We start from the raw sequence: 22098 nt of genomic DNA, 5'->3' as shown, positions 1-22098 counted from the left end.
ATTCATATGGTGGCAGCTGCAAGGGAACCACCCACATGTTCTCAGAAAACCTCCTCAGTCTTCCTGAGCTTTGAGAGGACTTTTCCGTCTCTGTGCTGTCAGATTATAATCACCCACTTGTGCGGCTGATTTTGTTCTGCTGTCTGCAGAGAACATCTGTTACAGGTAAGCAACTTTACTATCACACCATTTCATTGAGAAGAACTGAAAAAAAAAATGTTTTAAAGTGAAATTAATTCATAGACTAAAATGTACCCCACCGACTTGTCTTTTCAGAATTAAATTCCATTATTGATAGAAGATTGCTGGGCTAGACAAAAACCAAATGGTGAATGACCAAAAAAAAAAGGTGCTATTTTTAGGATAAGAGTATATGGTATTGCTCAGTTACTATACCACTAAAATAATTTAATTTACGTACAAAAAAATGTTTTGACCAAGTTCAGCTATTGCTTTAAATGGAAAAGATAACGTTAATGCCGCTAACATTCAAACATTAGCAGTGTGTTTTTTTGGCATGCATTTATGAAGCTAACATTAATTCCTATTTACCTTTTTATTTGTATTCTTTCTCTTCCTCCCTCCCCTCGCCACAGAATTCTTTGTCGAGCTCAGCACGGTGGTGTGTCCTCTGGCACTAAACAGCAGTATGACTGAACTAGTACGCTATACCAGACAGGGTTTACAGTGGCTGAGACTGGAAGCAGGCACGCCCTGAATGGTGCTTAAAGGTTATTTGCCTTCGCAACGCTTTTGCACTTTGGAACCCCCAGAAATAGTCCGACAAGCAAGCTCATTGCCACGCATGGGTTGAGAATGGCAGGCGTTGATCGGGAGAGTGCTCTGCCTCCGCTGGAATCTGTTCTGACATTTTGCTCTTTATGAATGTTGGGAGGATAACCTGGTAGCAGTGAAGTGGGAAGGCTCCAGAACTGACGATGCCTTTCCTTAGGAAAAGAAGTGCAATGTGCTGTGTCATCGGTTCAGTGTATGGATGGTCTTCAGACATTTCAAACAAAAATCAGTAACCAGCAGGACAAAAAAGAAGTTGGACTTGTAAAGAAGAGAAACTACCTTAAGAAAAACTTAAAAACTAAGAATTTCTCATCTCAAAATGCTCCAGCAAATGCATGATGTGGAAAACAGGGCGACCATGTTTAACGTGACAAATTTCTTCTGGAGGGCCTTGTTTTTCTATTTGTGGGGGGGGGGGGAGGGGTGGAACTATCACCAAACAGCATTAAGTTAAACATTAAGTGGGTGAAACAGACCCAGTTTCTGTTGTTCTGCCTTGCCCTGCTTTTTCAGCAGTACACCATTTCATTAGAAGGCAAGTATTGTAGTCCAATTGAATGAATTGCTATCACTGCCTTGTTGTACAAGTCTATTTTGGCCATCATTGTGATTTGGAAATTGTGCGCATGTACATAAACGCCCCTCCTTCTCCTACCATCAACCCCCCCCCCCCCCCCCAATGCCTTTATTGAACCAAGGTATCACCTTGGTTACCTGCAGACTGTCTTCCCCATACAGTCTCCCTCCTTCACCACAGTGGTCCATGTTCTTGATCCAATTCATCATATATTTAGAGGGCGAGCCCTGTTCTATAGTGATTTTATTAGAGCTGGAATCTTAAAGTATTGTGGACCCAGTGGAGAGATTCTCCAGGTCTGTCTTCATGACCGACTTTGACACTGCATCAGTGTGTTCATAGTTGCTCGTAGTTTTCAGAGTTCCTGGACAAAGGGGACTAGGCATATATCTTCTGCTTTTTTTTTTTTTTTTTTTTTGAGAAATCCCCTTTGCTATAATATATTTTTAAATAACACTAGCATTTGCATTATGAGCTTGCAATACTTTTTCATGCAGTCATGAAGAGGACATGAACGCATTTGTGTCTATGAATTAATTTTACTTTATTCTGTTCTTCTCAGTGAAATGGTGTGATCTACAAATGCACTGTGTCCAAACAAGCGTGCCTTAGTGTTGGCCTTCTCAGCTACTACTTGATTTATTTCTAAGCTTACAGATAGAAACTCCAAAAGGTCGGTTTGAAAATGAATTGGGCAGGTACATATGAGCGTGTATGTATTCACATGGACCGTACGGAAATGAGTTTCATATGTGTAGAACGTAGCATGGCTTTTAAGTCTTACTAACAGGACGATTTCCCTTTCCAGTGATTGTTGCTTTCTTAATCTCCCCCTCCCCCTTTTGGGTACAGAGGGAAAGATTTGTTGTCCGTGCAGGTTTTCCCCATGAAGATGGTTTCTTGAGAGCTCAGATCTCGATATTTTTTTTTTTTTTGCCGCCATGCCATCTTCCTGCTCACTCTTCTGTTTTGAATAGGATAGGTCTGTCAGCATTAGCCCTTTGCTTGTTTAAAGGCTACCTCTTATTTAGTTATTCAGGAGAAGCACAACCTTCAGAAGGATACATTTGGGGTTTTTTCTTGGCAAACACGAATTTTTTTTTCTGTGTATTTTTCTTTTTTTTTCCTTTATGGATAGAAGTGTAATGGGTTCGTACAAATGCTTCAATATGAGACCTTTTCACACGTATCACGGGGGGGGGGGGGGGGAGTAAATTGTGAAAGGCTAGTGCATATGGTTTGAATGCACTTATAACTGAGACTGCTGAAGATCTGAGTATTCTTAAATAGACTTGAGTGTGTCCTGGAAGGGCATCATCAAACTTCAGGTTTTAAAAATTACCTGAAAGGTTCAAAAGGAAAAGCTGGAGCAGCTCCTTGGAATTGGGAGTTGTTTTTTTTCTCTTAACCTCCAATTCTAGATATGCAAAATCATATATCACAAAAAAAAATCCAAGTTTCAAAACCAAAAATGCACTTTTTACAGTGCTACAATCTTAAATTATGCTAGAATGTTTGTCACAGTAAATGGTAGTGCACGTTTTCATCTACCCCAGGCTATATGGTAAGAAAAAAAAAGAAGTGACTTAAGTGCATCCCACGATGCAAAACTCATTGAGCAAAGTGCAGCATCAGTTGGCCTGAAAGAACCTGTTATAAACTGGACATTTTTTTTAATTAATACAAAGTCTAATCTGTTTGTTGGCTTGTACTCAGTTTAGTCACCGAATAAAATATAGACAGCATAATTTAATAGTTGTGATTATCCAAAGCGCTAGTACATTTTCATGGATTTTGTTTTCTGGAATTATGCCTGGCCCTATAATAAACATTGGAAGGTGCTGTTAAGTTTGCTCTATATAATTAACTAGGGTTATTTATAACCCCCTCCTTTATAACTAACGCCCACTTACAGCTTGTACACTTTTGCACAAAAGCAGGTTGTAAATAATTTGTATTTATTACATGCAAGGCCTCTGTTTTATTGGAATTAAGTTATTAAAGGAAAAAAAAAGTATAACATGTTGAATCAAAGCAAAACAAGTAGTGATAATGACCAGGCTGATAAATACGCTAGCAGCAGCTTCAGTGGTTGAAATGCAAAAACCTTTAATCCCTATTTATTTATAAATCAATTCATGTATTTAAATGGAGGAGGAAAAAATGTTCCTTTTTGAAGCTGCCAATATTTAACGATAGTTCTGATCCTCCAGCAAGGCTGGAGATGTATGACTCCATGGCTGTTCTTTTGGACAAAATCCTTTCCTTGGTTCTCGGATCAAGTTTGATGTCTAGGAAATTGTAGGTTGTGATAGGAATGCGGGGCGGTGGGGGCATCAAGACAGTGTCCTTGTCACCTTCTCTGCCAGATTCCCTTTCTTTTGCCAGACCATTTTCATAGGACTCGGGGATGTCGGTGGTGGACACATTGGTCAGTTCTGTCATTTTTTACCCCATCACAATCTGTGGTTCCTGGGATACTCTTTTGCATATGAATGAATAGGCTCACGTTTTTAGATATCAGAGCCATATTAATAGGATATGAACGGGAGATTAGAATTATGACAGGAAGATATGGATTCTGTGAATTTCGAACCTAACGGAGATGGGGTTATAGTGCTTGGAAATCGCAGGTTAGGCACATTGTTTCTCACTAGAAGCAGTTTTTGGATCCCATATTTTCTTGTTGTAGTCCAATCCGTAGATTACTATAAATCCTGTCAAGTTTTTTCCCTTACACTCATTTTCTTCCTAGTTTCTTGTTTTTAAATCTATATATTCTATATCTCTTTATGCACTTTTTCGTGTTCCTCAGGTTCTCAATAATAGGGCTTAATTTTTTTACAGGAAGTTGGTATAATCTCTGTGGCTCTGTTCACATCTGGAACTCTTCACACAGACCCATAGCATTCTTACAGCCGAGTGGACCAATAAAATAGTTCACACCCGCCCTGGCATAGAATCATGTTTGCTTGCACAGATAGCATGTTGATTTGCCTCATACAGAAGGATTTTATAAAGTGACGTGACTTGAGGCCCCAGTATGTTGCGACAAATTACAAAAACATGATTTTCAGGGGTTGGCTCAGAAAAAGGGGGCCAAGTAGATGAAAATAAAGCTGAGAGAGATATCTTGGGCTTAGGGGAGTAAATGCAAACTACAGACAGCTGGTATAACAAATATTAAGTACAAACAACTTACAAGTTAATTTTGGAAATAGGAGAGTGAGATTAAGAGAAAGTAAATCTTAGCTTATAAAATTCTCAGATATACCACGGAAGAGAGAGAGGAAATCAACAAGATGATTAACAGCCTGCAGCTCAGGAAACTATTTACTGCTGAATAATTATGCTCTGGGATGTAGTAGGCAAATGTCCAGCCATCTGACCTAACCGTCAGCTCTTTGGGCTTGTAAGTTGCAGACCAAGGCTACCCTGTGTGTGTAGCTTTGGGAATTGGTGATAGGCAAATAGAGGTGGATAAGGAGGTACTGTATGATTCTCAACGTCATTGCTAAAGATACAAAGTTAAGCTGGGGCATGCACATCAAGTGGTCTGCATTTTTTAGATAATTTGGTCCGGTTCTAGGTTTCTGACTCCCATTTCCAGTGCATCCTAGTGTTTTGTTGTTCCATTTTTGTAAAATCAGACAAATATAAGAATTCAGTAGTGGATAGAGCCAGCCCTGCCTCACTTTATTAAATGGAATACTGCATTCTTTTCTTCTGTTTGGTTGGCACTTAATGTGATGGAAAGTTTATATGAGGGCCTATGAAAAGACCAGTTATTAATGATGTGAATTGCCAATTCTGAGTGTACAACTTTGGGTCATGCTCTTGTCCTTCCACCATCCTATCCACACATTTAAAAAAAACAAAAAAAAAAACCTTTGTTAAATTGTTTCCTGGGGAATAAAACTGAAATGTGCATATCAGTATGCACGATCCTCATTTATGTTAATGCTAAAGACATCAACATATGCTATGTAGGAAAATGTAATATAGTAGTCACCATTTCCAACATGTAGTGCCTGTATAAAAAGAAAGCACCTCTGTATATAAAGGAGCAGGAGGAAACTATCAGACCAAAAGAAAGAAGGAATGAAATGCATTTACCTAGTTATGCCTGAATTGGTTTAAAAGAGCAGCCTCTACCCTAAGGAATAACTTAACAGGGAGGAGAGGAGGAAAAATGAAAGCCTATTTCCATCTTTTCTTGTTTCCTGCCCCTTTACTGCAAATACTGACCTGACTTTAAAGCTTAACAAGTTTTTTTGGCATGGTGGTTTTGCTTGGCATTTACATTATTGTCGTATAACTGAGTCTAGCTGAGAGGTGCACAATCCTCGTCCTTGAGGCCCACAGACAGGTCTGTATTTCTGGAAAACAAAACTATGCAAATTAATATGGTTTTCAGGACAAACATATGTAAATATGCCAGATGAATATTCATTGTGGAAATCCTGAAGGGAGGGCCCTGTTTGTGGCTGTCAAAGTACACCGGGGGTTGTGTAACTCTGCTCTGGGTCATTTCCATGAAATGGGCGGACATAGGAAGCCAATTAGAACTGGGAGGGGGGAAGAGTTACTAGCTATACGTGAACAGTGAAAGGTTCGAAGAGAAATGAGCAAGGAAATCCAGAAAACAATATACATATGCTTGTTAAATTATGTCTGTCAAACTTGTGAACATTTGAGTGTGATCGTGTCTGTTTAAAATGTATAAAGCCTACTGCCATTACTATTTCTACTAGTAATACTGTACATAGGATCCTGCCTGACTGTGGACTTTTAAAAAAAATAATACATGTAGATGCACTTTTTATTTTGCTACAAAACCTAATCCCAAAGGCAAAAATCTTATACTGCAGAAGAAAAAAAATAAAAAGATAACTTCAGGGATACAGTATAGTAGATAAAATGAAACTTGTGCAATCTTTTACACACATCATTAGTCAATGAAGTTCATGCCAAGTTACATGTTTTTGAAGGCAGGCAAAGATAGATTAAAGAGTGCTTAAGGGCCCTTGGCTTTTTAAAAAAAAATTTCAGTAATAAGCTTCTCTGGAGTTTTCAATTAGAGAGTTTGAATTAAAATATAGTAAACTGGAAGTTTGGGCCTTTGCCGTCACAGCCCCTGATTTCCTGTAAGAACAACCTTCCCTGGGAAGGAGGTTAAAACTGTGTGAAACAAGCATCCAATCATTTTACAGCACTGTGAAGCTGAATAAAAAATAAGGAATTCCCTGCAAAGGCACATTAGTGAACTGTACACTTCTCACAGTACAAAAGAAAAGGAGAAAAACTCTAATTCCTGCAGACAAAAGGGCACTGTATGTTTTGTGATGATTGGTTGCACACTTCATGCTTTGTTCATCTGTAGGATCTAGCCCCTGTCCAGAGGAGAAGCCTCCTATGTGTTTGCTCTTTCTCCTCATCTATCTACCCAAGCTCAGGTGTTCTGTGGTCTTGCACGAATTTGTGCAGAGGATGAGAGATTAGAGTGGGTGATATCCATTAAGTTTTGTGTCCATGCCCATTTTAACAATAAATAAGTTTGTCAACAAGACTAGTAGTTTGCACAAAATCTCAAACAATAAAATTCTTTTCAACCAATAAAACAAAATTGCCTGTGTAGTCCACCCATGGTTGTAGAAAATTGTGGGTCCAAACTAGTTTGGCATGATTGACAACAATGTTCAGGGTGTTCTCTGCTAAGGTATTATGAGGGTTTTTATATAAATGTTTATTCATAGATGTATTTATTGCTTTATTGACCAAATCTGATGTGAAATGATAGTATTTATTTGTTGCATTTGTTTATGCTGTATTCTATACAGTGTTGCTTTCTTTCTCTTCCTCCTTTGTGCTGATTCCAGTCCCAAACCTGTCGAGCATTCCCAGTTTGATCCAGCCCTGCCTTCCCTTAGAGCACTAGTTAAAGCATCTTTGGCAGGCCTTGCCCCTCGACTTTTTTTGCACTTTTTCAAAAAATGAATAAATTGGTGTTCATTTTCCCTGCTGAAGCCGTTTCTAGCATTAGACTTCAAGGATTATGTGCTTGTCCAAAATACCCCCCCCTCCCGTTTCTTATGCCTGTAGATAACCGGGGGGGGGGGCCACATTCTCACCTTTTCTCCCCAGCACGATTTAGACCTTGGGGAATTGTCCGTCTCCTCCACTTTCGATAGGGCTGGTTGACCCATTAAGTTCAGTAGGTGCAAGCCTAATAGCACCCGCACCAGTGGCGCAATCTCCCCCTCCCCCCAACACACACACACTCTCTCACTCTCACTCACACACACACTCACACTCTCTCACTCAATCTCACTCACACGCTATCTGCAGGAGGAGAATGACACTTCATGTCTGCTGACGCTTCTGCTAGCTTCCGTCTGAAGTCGGAACCAGGCAGAGTCCTTTTAGTCTCCCAGGTCCCACTGGCAGCACATGTTCAGACTTCAAATGGAAGCTGGCAGAGGAAGGAGGCAGCAGGCTCAGGTACAGAAGCACTGCTTTCCTCCTGCCAGTCGGAGGGAGCAGAGTGAGGATCACACAGGCGGAGAGGGGCGGGGAACCCTGGGCCAAGAGAGATGTAAATCTGGCTCTGCCTTCAAAACCCTCTGAAATTATTTGAAGTAGATTTTGAATGTTATCTGTGAACCATTGAAAGCCCCCTCCTAAAATCAGCCTTCAGTCTTTACCAAAAAAAAAAAAAAATCTCCTGTGTTGTTTAAATACTGGAATGTGATGATCTCTGCATGCACTAAGCAGATAAACTGGCACAGTAGATTTCAATGCAAAGTGTGGGAATTTGGATATTCTTCCTTAATCTTAGACTGGGATCCTTGGCAAGGGTTTATTTTTACTCCTTGTAAAATTGTTAAAACCGAGTGAATGCCAGTGAAGTGGGAACCTTGCTTCTGCTTTTCCAGTATGGCACATGGGGTTTACAGTCCTGAAGTGCATCAGGTGGCACTGGCTTCCATATCTCTGACACAAAAAAAAATACCCAGTCCTTCAGTCTACTTCTGTTAGGATGGTTTCATGATGTGGTTTTTTTTTTGTCAAGGCAGAAATACAGAATTTTCATATTTATAATGAACAAATACTTAAATAGCATCAACTTTGTTTTAGCCTATCAAAACAAATATAGAGGGTTACCACAAGGTTTCATGTCATAAGGGACAGGCTGGAACCATTCCTGAGTTGGTACCTCTATATTCATGGACATGCAGTCCTACTTGTTTTTGAGCTATTGGAGCTACAAGTTGTTAGGTGCTCAGCCTGTTCTGCTGACCTGGAGCCGCCTGGGTAACCTGAAAAACTGTCTTGAATAAAATGCCTCCCCACCGCCTGCTGTGATTAAGGTAAATTGGGACGGGGGAGATTTTATTCATGGCATTCAGATCTCTTCCACGGAGAGCAGAGGACTCCAGCTGCTTGCCAGCCAGAACCCCCATTACAGGATCGTCCTTCTAGTCGCGGCAGGCCTTATGTTTGAATTTATTGCAAGACTTAGTTTTTGTTTAAAGATGGCTGCTCTTTAAATCATGAGCCACCCTTTCAGTATTAACTTTGCCATGAGTCCAGGCAAAAAAAAAAAGTTAATCATTGTAATGATTATCACAATGTTCCTGGACTTTCCATCAGACACACTTAATTTGTCATATATAGACTGCTGTCCTGTAGAACATCTTTTCCAGATGTAATGATTTGGGGTTGTTTACTGAATAGCTTTCATAGTTTTTAAATTTTTTTTTTTTCATTGTGTAACTTGATATTGTCAACTTGAATTGTTAAGAATGAGCTGTCAAAGGGTTATGATTTGCAACTCTGGTCTATTCTGGGGGCGGTTTCTTAATTTAAAGAGAATGCAAACTGATGCTATATGAGATAAACTTAATTTCTATGGGATGATTTCACCAACTCTGTGCAACCACAGTTATTGTATTCAAATAGACAAATGGTCATAAAAGCAATCACAAGATATACAGAGAAAACTCTTAATAGAAGGAATAAATGTATCTAAGTAGCTTCAGGAAGGAAACTGCACTCTGGGGTTTCATATGTATAAGCTTCCTTATACAGATGTGTAGAAATTAAATCCTGATCATTGATTAAGTTTACTTTAATTTTCATTTGGAAGAAAATAAAGTCCAGGTAATAGGTTTTTTTTGTCCAAAGAAACTGTGCCACAGATTTTCTTTACTGTTAATGAGGATGAATTGTAAAAAAAAAAAAACAAGATTTTTGACTTGCTCATCCTTAAAATTCCTTCTTTTCAACAAACAGAAGTGTCAGATTGAGCTGTGGAAAACAAATAAAAAAAAATATATATATATTTTCTGGATTTTTGTATGTGCATGCAAGCAGTGTAATTATTGAATACTTTCTTCTGATACATTTATTCAGTAGAAATCAGAGGTCTTTTTCCTTTCAAACCTGACTGAGCTTTAGTCATAATAAGCATAATGCTCTTGCTGGTGCAGGCTGTGACATTTATCCAATTCTAGGCAACATTAAATGCTGATGCCCCCCCTCCATTCAATAATCTTTAGGAAAAACATTTTTCCTAGCTTTGATAACTAATCCTTTTTTGTATATTTTTTTTTAGTTTTCAAAACCACGATCAGATCGCAAAACATACAACACGTTCTCCCAATCAATGTACACAGACCAGCTTGTACATAAAAAGTTTACAGAATCACCCCTAGATTCATCCAAATGCTATAATTTTACATGGATAACACCCGCGATAAGAAAAAGGGCCATGTTTATGATAATTTTAGAAGAACCCCCCACACACACACGCTATGTTAGCACTTCATAAGAACATGCCATGCTGGGTCAGACCAAGGGTCCATCAAGCCCAGCATCCTGTTTCCATCAGAGGCCAAACCAGGCCATAAGAACCTGGCAAGAACCCAAACACTAAGAGGTAAATCTTAAAAAAGTACACCGGAATTTATAAGATACGCTCGTAGCTGCGCGTATCTTATAAAATCCGGGGTCAGCGCGCGCAAGGCTGCGCAAAATTGGCGCCGAGCCGCACAGCCTGCCTCCGTTCCCTCCGAGGCCGCTCCGAAATCGGAGCGGCCTCGGAGGGAACTTTCTTCCGAGTCCCCCCACCTTCCCCTCCCTTCCCCTATCTACCCCACCCCCCAGCCCTACCTAAATCCCCCCCTACCTTTTGTTGTGCAAGTTACGCCTGCTTGAAGCAGGCGTAACTTGCGCGCGCCGCCTCGGCATCCACCCCCCCCCCCCACAGGCCGCAGTGCCGGGGGACTCGGGACTGCCCTCCCGGCCCACCCCCAGACACGCCACCTCCCGCCCCTTTTACAAAGCCCCGGGCTTTGCGCGCACCGGCGGCCTATGCAAAATAGGCCGCCGGCACAGGGCTTTTAAAATCTAGCGCTAAGTCTATTCCATGTTACCATTGCTAGTAATAGCAGTGGCTATTTTCTAAGTCTATTTAGTTAATAGCAGGTAATGGACTTCTCCTCCAAGAACTTATCCAAACCTTTTTTCAACCCAGCTATACTAACTGCACTAACCACATCCTCTGGCAACAAATTCCAGAGCTTAATTGTGCGTTGAGTGAAAAAGAACTTTCTCCGATTAGTTTTAAATGTGCCCCATGCTAACTTCATGGAGTGCCCCCTAGTCTTTCTATTATCTGAAAGAGTAAATAACAGATTCACATTTACCCGTTCTAGACCTCTCATGATTTTAAACACCTCTATCATATCCCCCCTCAGCCGTCTCTTTTCCAAGCTGAAAAGTCCTAACCTCTTTAGTCTTCCTCATAGGGGAGCTGTTCCATTCCCCTTATCATTTTGGTAGCCCTTCTCTGTACCTTCTCCATCGCAATTATATCTTTTTTGAGATGCAGCGACCAGAATTGTACACAGTATTCAAGGTGTGGTCTCGCCATGGAGTGATACAGAGGCATTATGCTTTTTTGACTGCCGCAGCACACTGAACCGATTTCAATCTGTTATCCACTATTACACCTAGATCTTTCTTGGGTTGTAGCACCTAATATGGAACCCAACATTGTGTAATTATAGCATGGGTTATTTTTCCCTATATGCATCACCTTGCACTTATCCACATTAAATTTCATCTGCCATTTTGATGCCCAATTTTCCAGTCTCACAAGGTCTTCCTGCAATTTATCACAATCTGCTTGTGATTTAACTACTCTGAACAATTTTGTATCATCTGCAAATTTGATTATCTCACTCGACATATTTCTTTCCAGATCATTTATAAATATATTGAAAACTAAGGGTCCCAATACAGATCCCTGAGGCACTCCACTGCCCACTCCCTTCCACTGAGAAAACTGTATATTTAATCCTACTCTGTTTCCTATCTTTCCCACAACAAACTCCTGCAATATCAGGGAGTCTCATAACCAAACAAGTTAGGAATTTGATGGTTAAATAATAAAGATCGCGGCAACAGGATAATGTGTGGCAAATAATTATACTGAGCAATAACAGTTATCAAACAAAAAATTTTTTATTTTACTTGTGCACACATCAATTGTGCACAATATTAAATACCACAGTGAATAATTGTGTATAATTGGAAGACCCTGACAAGGCCGTGTTTCACATAAGGCTGCGTCAGGGGGTCCAGAATTTTCAAAATCTATAATCAAAAAAACATCATACAGTTATTGTGCAGTTTGGCAAACACAAAGGTGCAAATGGAGATTTCAACTGAGGGAGTAGGAAACCAGGACACAGGGACAAATCAAATACAGATAAACACAATTTTAAAAATTGTATGTGGAGAGAGAAAACGGAAAATAAAAAATCAAAATATAAAAATTATAATAAATAAAAAAGGGAAAAGGCACCAAATATAAAAGAAAAATAGGGAGAAAAACCAAAATGTTTGAACAGGGAAAACGTCGTATGAGAGAGAATATGGAGGACTAAAAACTTACTTGTATGTTAAAAACGCGGACAGTTGTCTGCTGATTACTGGAAAAGAATAAATACATGGAACAGGTAAGCTGAATGAAAACAGTATTGGGCAAGTCAGAGGTCGAACAACCTGAGGAACCAAGTGTACAATACTTTAGTTGTAAATATGTAGCTCAAAGCAGGAAGTCAGGAAGACAAAACATGGTCACTCCCGCGGCTTCACAACCGTGACACCAAAGCATTGAATAGTCTGAAACAATGTGACAAAACAACAATCTCAGAGGTAACTCAAAAGTAAAAGGCTCAAAAATATTGGACCGGAAATTGAATGAATACCTTAGGAATTTGAAGTCTACGAGGACTTTCACATTTTCAGGTTATTGTACACAACCGGAAGAGTGAGACAGCTGGGACCATCGTAGGGAGAATATACAGTAAGGCAGCCTAGAAAGTGAAAACAAATTACATATGGTAGTGGAGACTCAGAAACAGCTTGAGAAATAAACAAGCCCAGGGTGCCTGATGCCAGAATTATGAAAAGTAGAAGACAAAAAGTAAAAAAAAAAAAAAAGTACTAACTTTTTTTGTAGTTTAAACGGACCAGGAGGTCTCCAAATTTGTAGCTGAAAGATAGCAAGAAACAGTCACCATGCAAACTAAAACCAATGTGAACAAAGCCCATAGAGAAGGCAGACTTATGAGTGAATACAGCAAACTTTTCAGCCACGATGTCCCAGGGTGAATTACTGGATTACTGGCGTTTAAATGGGCAGGCACGGGGTAAAAAACATGAGGAAAACAAGTCATGTGACAATGATTGACAGGATGTAGATGGGTAATGAATGAGTGATGATGCTTGATATTTGGGACATCTGTAAGTTCAATGCCCATCAATGTGAATGCCGGTAGAAACGTCAATAATTACAGCAAGAGGAGCAAGTTAAATATGCTGGAAGGAAACCGTAAAAGGAGGAGAAAGCGGGAGAAAGGGAAGAGAAGGGGGCAGGGGAAAGAGGAAGGGGGGAAAAAAGGGGAGGTAGGAAATAGTGGGTGGGGGGAGGGGAGGGCCTATAAGGAAGGAGAGGGGGGGAAGAAAAAGGGGGCAAATGGAAGAAAGGAAGGAGAAGAGAGGTAGAGGGAAGGGGTAACTGGATGAGATGTAGAAATTGCAAGTAAATGAGAAGAAACTGGAAAAATACCCAGAAGAACCTAGAAAAATCCTAGAAAAAAGCAGACTACTCGATTTCCCATTTAAGCTAGATGGAGATAATGAGTTCAACCCGTATATCCATCTTTGTTCCCTTCGAACAAGTACTAAGGACAAGTTGCCACCTTGTGTAGGTTTGGGAAGTTGTTCCAAGGTGAAGAACCGAAGGTCAGAAATAGTGATTTTTGGCCTGCCAGTGGTCTACTAAGGGTGCTTCATAGCGACCTGACTTTAAACAAGAGTGATGTTCGATTATCCGAGCCCTGAGGGGACAAGTGGTTTTACCTACATAAATTTGCAAACATGAGCATAAAATCACATACCCCACACCACGCGAAGTGCATGTGGTATGGTGTTGGAGATGATATTGTTTTGAAGATGTCGGATGTACAAAGGTCTTGGGCACTCATGGAATGTATGCAGATGGAACAATGGTCACATGGGCCATGTCCTTTTACTGTGCCTGTGTTGGTAGGCAGGGGTGGTTTATGTTCAGAGGAGACTAGGCTGTCTCTTAAATTACGACTCCTGGGTAAAAGTGAATAGCGGTAATTCCTGGAAAATGGTATGTGGGAGAAGTAAATTCCAATGAGACTTAATGACATTGATCACGTCATGGCTATGTACAGAGAAGGGGAGAGCACGTGAGTTGTGATGAGGGTTCAATGTGGCTGCGACTGAACAAAAGGTCACGGTTAACATACAATGCTCTCTTGTAAGCTTGTTTAATAATCCGCCTGGGGTACCCCCGTTCCTGAAAATGTGAAGCCATAGTTTTGGCCACGGGCCCTAATTTGCATAGGCCACCCTCCTGAATCGCGCGCCCAGGAGAGTGGCCTGTGCGAGCGCTGGGAGAGCAGGCGCTCACCAGCTCTCCTGCACGTTTTTCTGAATCGGCCTGTATGTCACCATGTCACCAACTGTCCCTCACTAGACTTCACCGAACAGCCCAATAATATTGTGTACTATTGAGGTTTGGCATGAAGCCCAGAAGCTGCTTGACCAAGCTCCTGTGCAACTCTCCTCTAACTCCCCCCCCCCCCCTTCCACAATAACCAGCAGTTATCTTCTGCTACCTTATCTTTAGATGCACAGAGTTGGCCAGATAGGAAGCTCCAGTTTTTGAGACAGATGTGGAACGGCAGGGCGTTTAAATCTTTTACAGAAGTAGTCTCGGAGTTTGGAATCCCCGCCCCTACAAATTATCTATACCTGTAACACAGACACATGGGGAATAAGATATGCCGGACTTAAGAGTGGGTTGCAAATAATTCTCACTAGACAAGAACCTGGGAAAACTATTTTACAGATGTATTATCTTTGCAATGAGTCCACAGAATCAGATACAAATGTTGCATTAATGAATCACTGGACTGCAGATCTGTCTCTGGAGCTGGAGGTTGAGGACTGGCTGCTCCATCTGCCTGCCTGCTTGCACACCTGTGTCGTCTGGGGTCTCGTCTGAGCTAGCAAGAGACTGCCATGTTTTACTAGGTTCCAACTCTGAAGCTAGCTTACTTTAACATCACGTGTGACAGGGCTTTCTCTGTGGCAGGGCCTACCTTGTGGAATTCCCTTCTAAATGAGATTAGCTTAGAGCCTTGGGTCAAGCCATTAAGAGGTCTTTAAAATTTATTTAAGAAAGCTTATGTAGATGGATGTTTTTCTTTGTTTTATTTTTATATCAGATTTTTTATTTTGAGAAATGTTGTTTTATATGTTTGTGGTGCTGCTTTTTGATTATGTACTTGTTACATTATGAAATTTATGTTGTGGTATACAAATTTTAATAAACCATGCTAAACTTCCAAAATATCGCTCTGCAATAAAAGTCAACAATTAATGTTCCAGTTGTTACACAGGGCTTATAGATATCCTTTATATTTTTCCAAATTCAGTAGTGCAAGTACTATTATTACACGGTTGGGTTTGTAAGATAGATGGGAGACTTCACAATTGCCCTCACATGGTAAGGTGCTGGGATCCATTCTGCTTCATGTAGTAAGAATAACAATTGTCTACTCATGGAAGACCATACCACTTTTGAAGCATGGTGTTAAACTTTTCCAGCAAAGCTATTTCTATTTTCTCATAAGGAGAAACTGGAGAATTATGATCTAGTTTGGGACCTTATTGGACCTTGTGGAAACCTTTAGGTAATGACTTATAGTTGGGTTGTGGTTTGATGGTGCTGCCTCATTCTTTGGTTTAACCGTGTCTGAATTATTATTTCTGAATATGGTGCATCATTGTTACATTCTTTCTGTTGTATTTGTGTGTGCTCAGTGTCTTGAAAATAGTTGAAAAAATGACACTTATGCATACAAAGGCTTGTGGGGTTTTTTTTGTACATATAAATCATAAGTCCAAGAGACTCCTTTTTCTCACCAGAGTTAAAATGTGTGCTCAACCTACGCAATAGTCTGAGCACACATTTTAACTTGACTTTGTGCACTTTATAACTCCACATGGATTAGCATATTTGCTTACTGCAAGCTGAGTAAATTTCATTTTTACTGCATCGGTTAAAAAACGGTGCTGAATTTCAGGACATGGTTTTACCACGCTCCTCCTCATTTCAGGGGTATGCAGGCATAGGACAGTGAGAGGAGAGGAGTCCTGCGGAAGACGTTTGGACAGGAAAAGAACCTGCAACGTCGAGATGAAGAGGCGTAATATAAATGTGCTAATCTGCTTTGTTGTAAACTATCGTTTGAACGAATATTTAGAGGCAGTTGGTGTCATTGTAAATTAGAAACGGGAGAGCCTGGCCTCGTGCAGAACGCCATGGCCAAAGTATTGAAAGGAACACAGCTGTGGGAGCGCATTACCCCAGTTTTGCAATTTTTCCATTGGTTACCAGTTTTATGGAGAAAAACAGAAGGCTGGGGAAGGTAAGTATGAAACGGCCGCACCAGCGCACACACATGCGCACATGCCGGCTCACACCAAAGGATGTGACCATTTTATAACAGGCGCATTTAGGTGCACTTGATATAAAAGAGGCTGAATGCGCACAATTTGATATGGACACATGCGTGCAAATGCCGCCTCTACCACATAAGTGTGTGTGTGTGGGGGGGAGGGGAATTTTTATAAGGGACGCGTGCCAACACGATTATCAGTTTCCCCAGTTCGATCCCGATTCACCCCAGGTAATGGATGGGACTTCTTAACCCTCCTAGTTAAATAGCCTTCCTTTTACCCAGTTAGGTTAGTAAGCATGGCTTTAAGCATTGGTGCTATTTTTTTACTTTATTTTATTACTTGCACGCCCTTCTTTAGCAGTAGTAAAGTTACAGGGAAAGGCACCGCGGCATGCGCATAAATTAAGCGCACATTTCCTCTTAAAGTCTTGGAATGCCCATGTCCTGCCCACTCAGTCCCCACCCCTTTTTTTCTAGTTCTTATTCGTGTGAGTAATGGGGGGTATGTGTGTACGTGGGTGCCCTTTAAAATACGCACGGCGTGCGCTGGCTTGACTTGTGCACGTATCTTCCGTCTTTGGCACACGCTGGCCTTTTAAAATTCACCCAATGTGTGTGTGTGAGCTCCTGGGCTGGTGAAAGGCATTAGGTGAACTAGGCAGCCGCCCAGAGTGCCGGAAGCGGGTGGGCGGGGCCCCCCCCCCCCCCCCCCCCCGGTGGATGTGAGGGCATCGCGGAGCATGATGCATACGTTGGCCGGATCACGGAGAGAGAGAGATCATGTGGTCAGGGCTGGTGGAAGCACCGGCTGAGCTAGGCCTTGGGGTACCGCCGCGCCATGAGTGGCAGCAAAGGGGAATGGGGATTCGAATCTCCACTCCTCTTTGCCACCGCTACTCCCGAGAGGTAGAGGAGTCAGGGCTGTGACCCGGGGGGGGCAGCGCAAGGCAGAAAGTGCCTAGGGCACCTAATCCCCTTGCGCCGGCCCTGCATGTAATAGGGCGATGTCACCACCTAGGGTGGATGAACATCCTTGCACCGGCATTACTCAGCTTTTCACTCAAAAACTATATCCTTAGAATAACAGGAGGGGAGGGGGTGAGGCTGAAGCTCAGGTAGATGAGAAAAGAACCACTCTGTTCCCTAATCCAGCTCCTCCCCTCCTGTTGGGTACACATTTTATTTTAACCCTTTTATGCATTACTTTGGCAACAGAGGTATAAATTCTCTTTCCAATAAAGGGTCCTGAATCTGAATGTGGGTGAAGTTGGAGGATAAAGAGCAAAGCAGAGAGCAAAGCTTCTTAATCCAGCCCTTCCTGTTACGGTTTCCCCCCCTGCTAGGCAGTCTATAGGCAACAGGAACGGAGGGGCAAGTCTCCAGCCCCAGGTGTTTCCAGATGCAACGTGTAGTCAAAGTTAAATTCAGGGTCTGGGTTAGTAATCACCTACCAGATTCTCAGGAAAAAAGTCAGAGAGAAATAGTTGTTTTAACCAAAGATATAAAACCTTATACAACTTACATTTGAAAATAGTAGTTTTGTCATCAATCATGAAAATAATAATAAGGAAGTATTAATTAAATACATGTAAATATCATTCTCACAGGACAAGCAGGATGGTAGTCCTCACATATGGGTGACATCATCAGGATGGAGCCCAAACACGGAACACTTTTGTCAAAGTTTCTAGAACTTTGACTGGCACCTACTGGGCATGCCCAGCAAAGCACCAACCCTGTATCCAGCAGGAGTCCCCCTTCAGTCTTCTTTTTTCCATGCAGCAGTAGCCATGCAGGTTAAGGAGTTCTTCAGAGATTCCTGACAGGAATTTTTCTTCATGGAACTTTGTTAAAAAAATTTCAAAAATTTCTACCCCACAGGGGTCCCCTTATCAATATCTTTACTCCGCGGTCGAACGGTAAGTTTTTTTTTTACCCGTTTGCGGTCTATTCCCGTCGAGTTTTCCCCTCGCAGCCTACCGGCCATCGACCACATCGCAACTAAATTTTGTCAAGGCCATGGTGTCAGGTTTCCATCCATGCCCCAACTGCACTCGAACGATGTCCATCACCGACCTTCACACGGTCTGTGTGATGTGCTTGAGGTCCGGCCATGATGTCCTTACTTGCACCAAATGTGCCCAAATGACACCAAAGGGTCGCAAGACTTGACTCGATAAGATGGGACTTCTCTTTCGGCCAAAAACCCCGACTCCATCGATAGCTTCGACGTCGTCTGAACCAGGACCTTCTTTGTCGCGCCAGCACCAGGAATCCACTGCTATCGGACCGGCCTCTACGACTTCACGGGTGTCGACCCCCCTCTGTTCCTCCTCAGGAAAAACACAGAGGTGAACATTGAGAAAAACATCGACGCCGTCATCGTAAAGCTCAGGTCACCGATACGAGTAAGCCTTCGGCATCGACATCGTCTGAGCCACCGACAAAGAAGTCAAGTACAGAAAAGGCTTTCATCCTCATCTGTCTCTGGGTCACCGAGGCGTTCCCCACCTGGACAGGTGCCGGGATCTGCAATTCCGCCTTCACCAGTGGACCCTCTGGCTATGCCAGTGCTGCCTCCTACTCCGGAACCGGGTATCCAGGCACCAGGTTTCCATAAGGAATTGGATCGGATGATCCAAGAGTCCATCGGCAAAGCACTCCAAGGCTTCCAGCCTCCATCGATGCCAGTGCCAATTTCTCCTCCGGCCACTGATCTGATACCCATGGCGCTTGCACCGCTATTGGCAAGAATGGAGAAGTTAGTCGGTGCCTTTCCACCGGTGGATCCGAGGGAACCGATGGACCTGATTCCTTCCTCACAGATTCCATTGTCATCAGAGGAAGAAGAAGAAACACTGCTCTTCATTCCACCATCAGAAGTGCTGCCACAGACACTGCCATCGATGTCACTGATTCCATTGGTGCCTCCCTCGATGCCATTGATGCCTTCAGTTCCTCCTTCAAGGCCATTGATGCCTAGACCAGGGCCTTCAGGAATAACTCCGTTACTTCCTTCTGAAGAACATTTAGGAGCGGGTGATGACCCTTATGATCCTTGGATCGATGATTTTTCCCAAGATTCTGATGATCTGCCTTCACAGCCCTCTCCTGACGAAAGGAAGCGTTCTCCGGAGGACCTGTCCTTTATTAATTTTGTAAAGGAGATGTCTGACACGATCCCATTCCAGCTTCAGACTGAAGAGGACTCTAGATATCAGATGCTGGAACTTCTACAATTTCTCGATGCTCCAAAGGAAATCATTTCCATTCCTATTCATGACATCCTATTGGACCTTTTAAAAAGAAACTGGAAGCACCCTGGCTCTGTGGCAGCTGTTAACTGAAAAGCAGATGCCACCTATCTAGTTCAGTCAGCCCCTAGCTTCCAAAGAACTCAATTAGATCATCACTCAGTGGTTGTGGAGTCAGCCCAGTTGCTCCAAACCTCACACTTCCATTCCCCCAGGAAAGGAACAAAAATACCTGGATGCCTTTGGAAGGCGAGTGTTCCATGGATCAATGCTCATCTCTCACATTGCGTCCTACCAATTGTATATGACCCAATACAACAGGGCCTTGTTTACAAAAATCCAGGAATTTGCTGAAGCCTTACCTCTGCAGTTCCAGGACCAACTTCATGCCCTAGCACAAAAGGGCTTAGATGCTGGCAAACATGATCAGCATATGACATCTTCGACACCACCTTCAGGGTGTTGGCAGTCGGTATCAGTGCGAGAAGATGGGCCTGGCTCAAGTCTTCTGACCTCAGACCAGAGGTACAGCACAGATTAGCTGACTTACCCTGTACGGGGGATAATCTTTTTGGGGAAAAGATTCAAGAAGCAGTAGCGCAGCTCAAGGACCACCAAGAGACTCTGCGCCAGCTCTCCTTGCTGCCTTCCAATCTCTCTTCTAAAAGACTATTTAGGAGAGATTCCAAGAGACAAGTCTACCGGCAGAAGAGGTACTATCCCCCGGCGTCCAGGGGTCAGTCTTCTAAGCCTTATCAAAAAGGCCAACCCAGAGAACAGAAGTCGCAGTCAGCCCCCCCAACCAGGTCCAGCGGCTAGCTTTTGACTCCTTCCTAGAGAGCAGTACCCAGCCTCCACTTCAGACTATACCTGTCAGGGGCCGGTTGTGCCACTTCTCCACCATATGGCACACAGTCCCCAAAGACCAGTGGGTACTTGCAATAATAACTCAGTTACCATCTCAATTTTCTCTCGGTTCCACCAGATTCCCCACCTCTGCTGACATGGGAAAGTCCGATCACTCACCATTTCTGGAGCAGGAGGTCTCCCTCCTCCTCCAGTCCTGTGCAATAGAACCGGTGCCCCTCTCCCAACAGGGGCAAGGGTTCTATTCCAGGTATTTCCTGATACCAAAAAAGTTCAGGTGGGGTGCGCCCAATACTGGATCTTTGTACCCTAAACAAATACCTACAAAGAGAAAAGTTCAAGATGGTGACCTTGGGATTCTCTACTTCCCTTTCTTCAAAGGGAAGACTGGCTCTGCTCTCTAGACCTACAGGACGCTTACACGCACATTTCAATTACTCCGTCACATCGCAGATTCCTGCGATTCCTAGTAGTCCCAAAACACTTCCAATACCGAGTGTTACCATTCGGCCTAGCATCTGCCCCAAGAGTCTTCACCATGTGCCTCGTAGTGGTAGCTGCCTATCTAATGAGTCAAAGTGTCCACGTCTACCCCTATCTCGACGATTGGTTGATCAGGGCTCCCACTCAGCAAACTGCATGGATGTCCCTTCGTCTCACTTTGCATACCCTGACCTCCCTATTGGTTTCTCATAAACTATCCAAAATCCAGACTAGTTCCTTCCCAAACCCTATCCTCCATAGGGGCAGACTTGGACACTCTGAAAGCGAAAGCCTTCCTACCTCAGGATCGAGCTCTCACTCTCGCTTCTCTGGCCCATCGACTGCAGTCTCGACACCACTCAACTGCACATCATTTCCTCATATTGCTGGGTCATATGGCCTCCACAGTGCATATCACTCCCATGGCTCACTTTGCCATGAGGGTAATGCAGTGGACTCTAAGATCGCAGTGGACTCAGTCTTCTCAGCCAATGTCCTCCACGGTCCACATCACCAAACAGCTCCGATTGTCGCTAGCTTGGTGGATAATCCAATCTCTTACAAGGCCTGCTGTTTCAGGTTCCAGAACCTCAAATAACCTTGACAACAGATGCCTCCAACCTCGGCTGGGGTGCACATGTTGAAAACCTGCAAACTCAGGACATTTGGTCTCTAGAGGAAGCCAAACACCAAATAAATTTCCTAGAGCTTCGTGCAATCAGATATGCTCTCAAGGCTTTTCAGGATCACCTTTATAACCAGGAAAGCCAGGGCCGGTGCTAGCGTTTTTGCTGCCCTATGTGAACAATTATTGTGCTTCCCCCCCCCCCCCCCCCCCCCCCGGGCTTTCATTCAGTCTTTGTCTCGGGCCACCCAAAAAAAAAAAAAAAAAGTCCAGTTCCTTCCAGTGACCTAAACTTTAAGTTGTCACCCACCACCCTCCAGATCTTCACTCCCTCCCCTGGAACTGATGGCCAGTGCAAGAGTATTAGGTGCCCTAGGCAAACCATATACCTTTAGCACTGCACCCCCCTCCATGCACAGA

The 22098-nt window shown here is 42.8% G+C and overlaps 1 protein-coding gene across 3 annotated transcripts in view; it reads left to right on the top strand.

The window, feature by feature from the left end:
• AFF1 (AF4/FMR2 family member 1) overlaps window positions 1–9670 on the top strand; it is a 377818-nt gene extending 368148 nt beyond the window's left edge. For all 3 annotated transcript variants that reach the window (XM_029599151.1, XM_029599161.1, XM_029599173.1), the window contains one exon: window positions 597–9670. In XM_029599151.1, coding sequence (XP_029455011.1) covers window positions 597–718 — 122 coding nt within the window. In that variant the 3' untranslated portion in view covers window positions 719–9670. The remainder of the gene's footprint in view (window positions 1–596) is intronic.
• Window positions 9671–22098: the final 12428 nt, after the last annotated feature.

Source organism: Rhinatrema bivittatum, chromosome 1 (assembly GCF_901001135.1).
Source record: "Rhinatrema bivittatum chromosome 1, aRhiBiv1.1, whole genome shotgun sequence".
Classification (NCBI taxonomy): domain Eukaryota; kingdom Metazoa; phylum Chordata; class Amphibia; order Gymnophiona; family Rhinatrematidae; genus Rhinatrema; species Rhinatrema bivittatum.
Note: the sequence above shows the minus strand (reverse complement) of the source record. Positions and strands in the feature narration are given on the sequence as shown.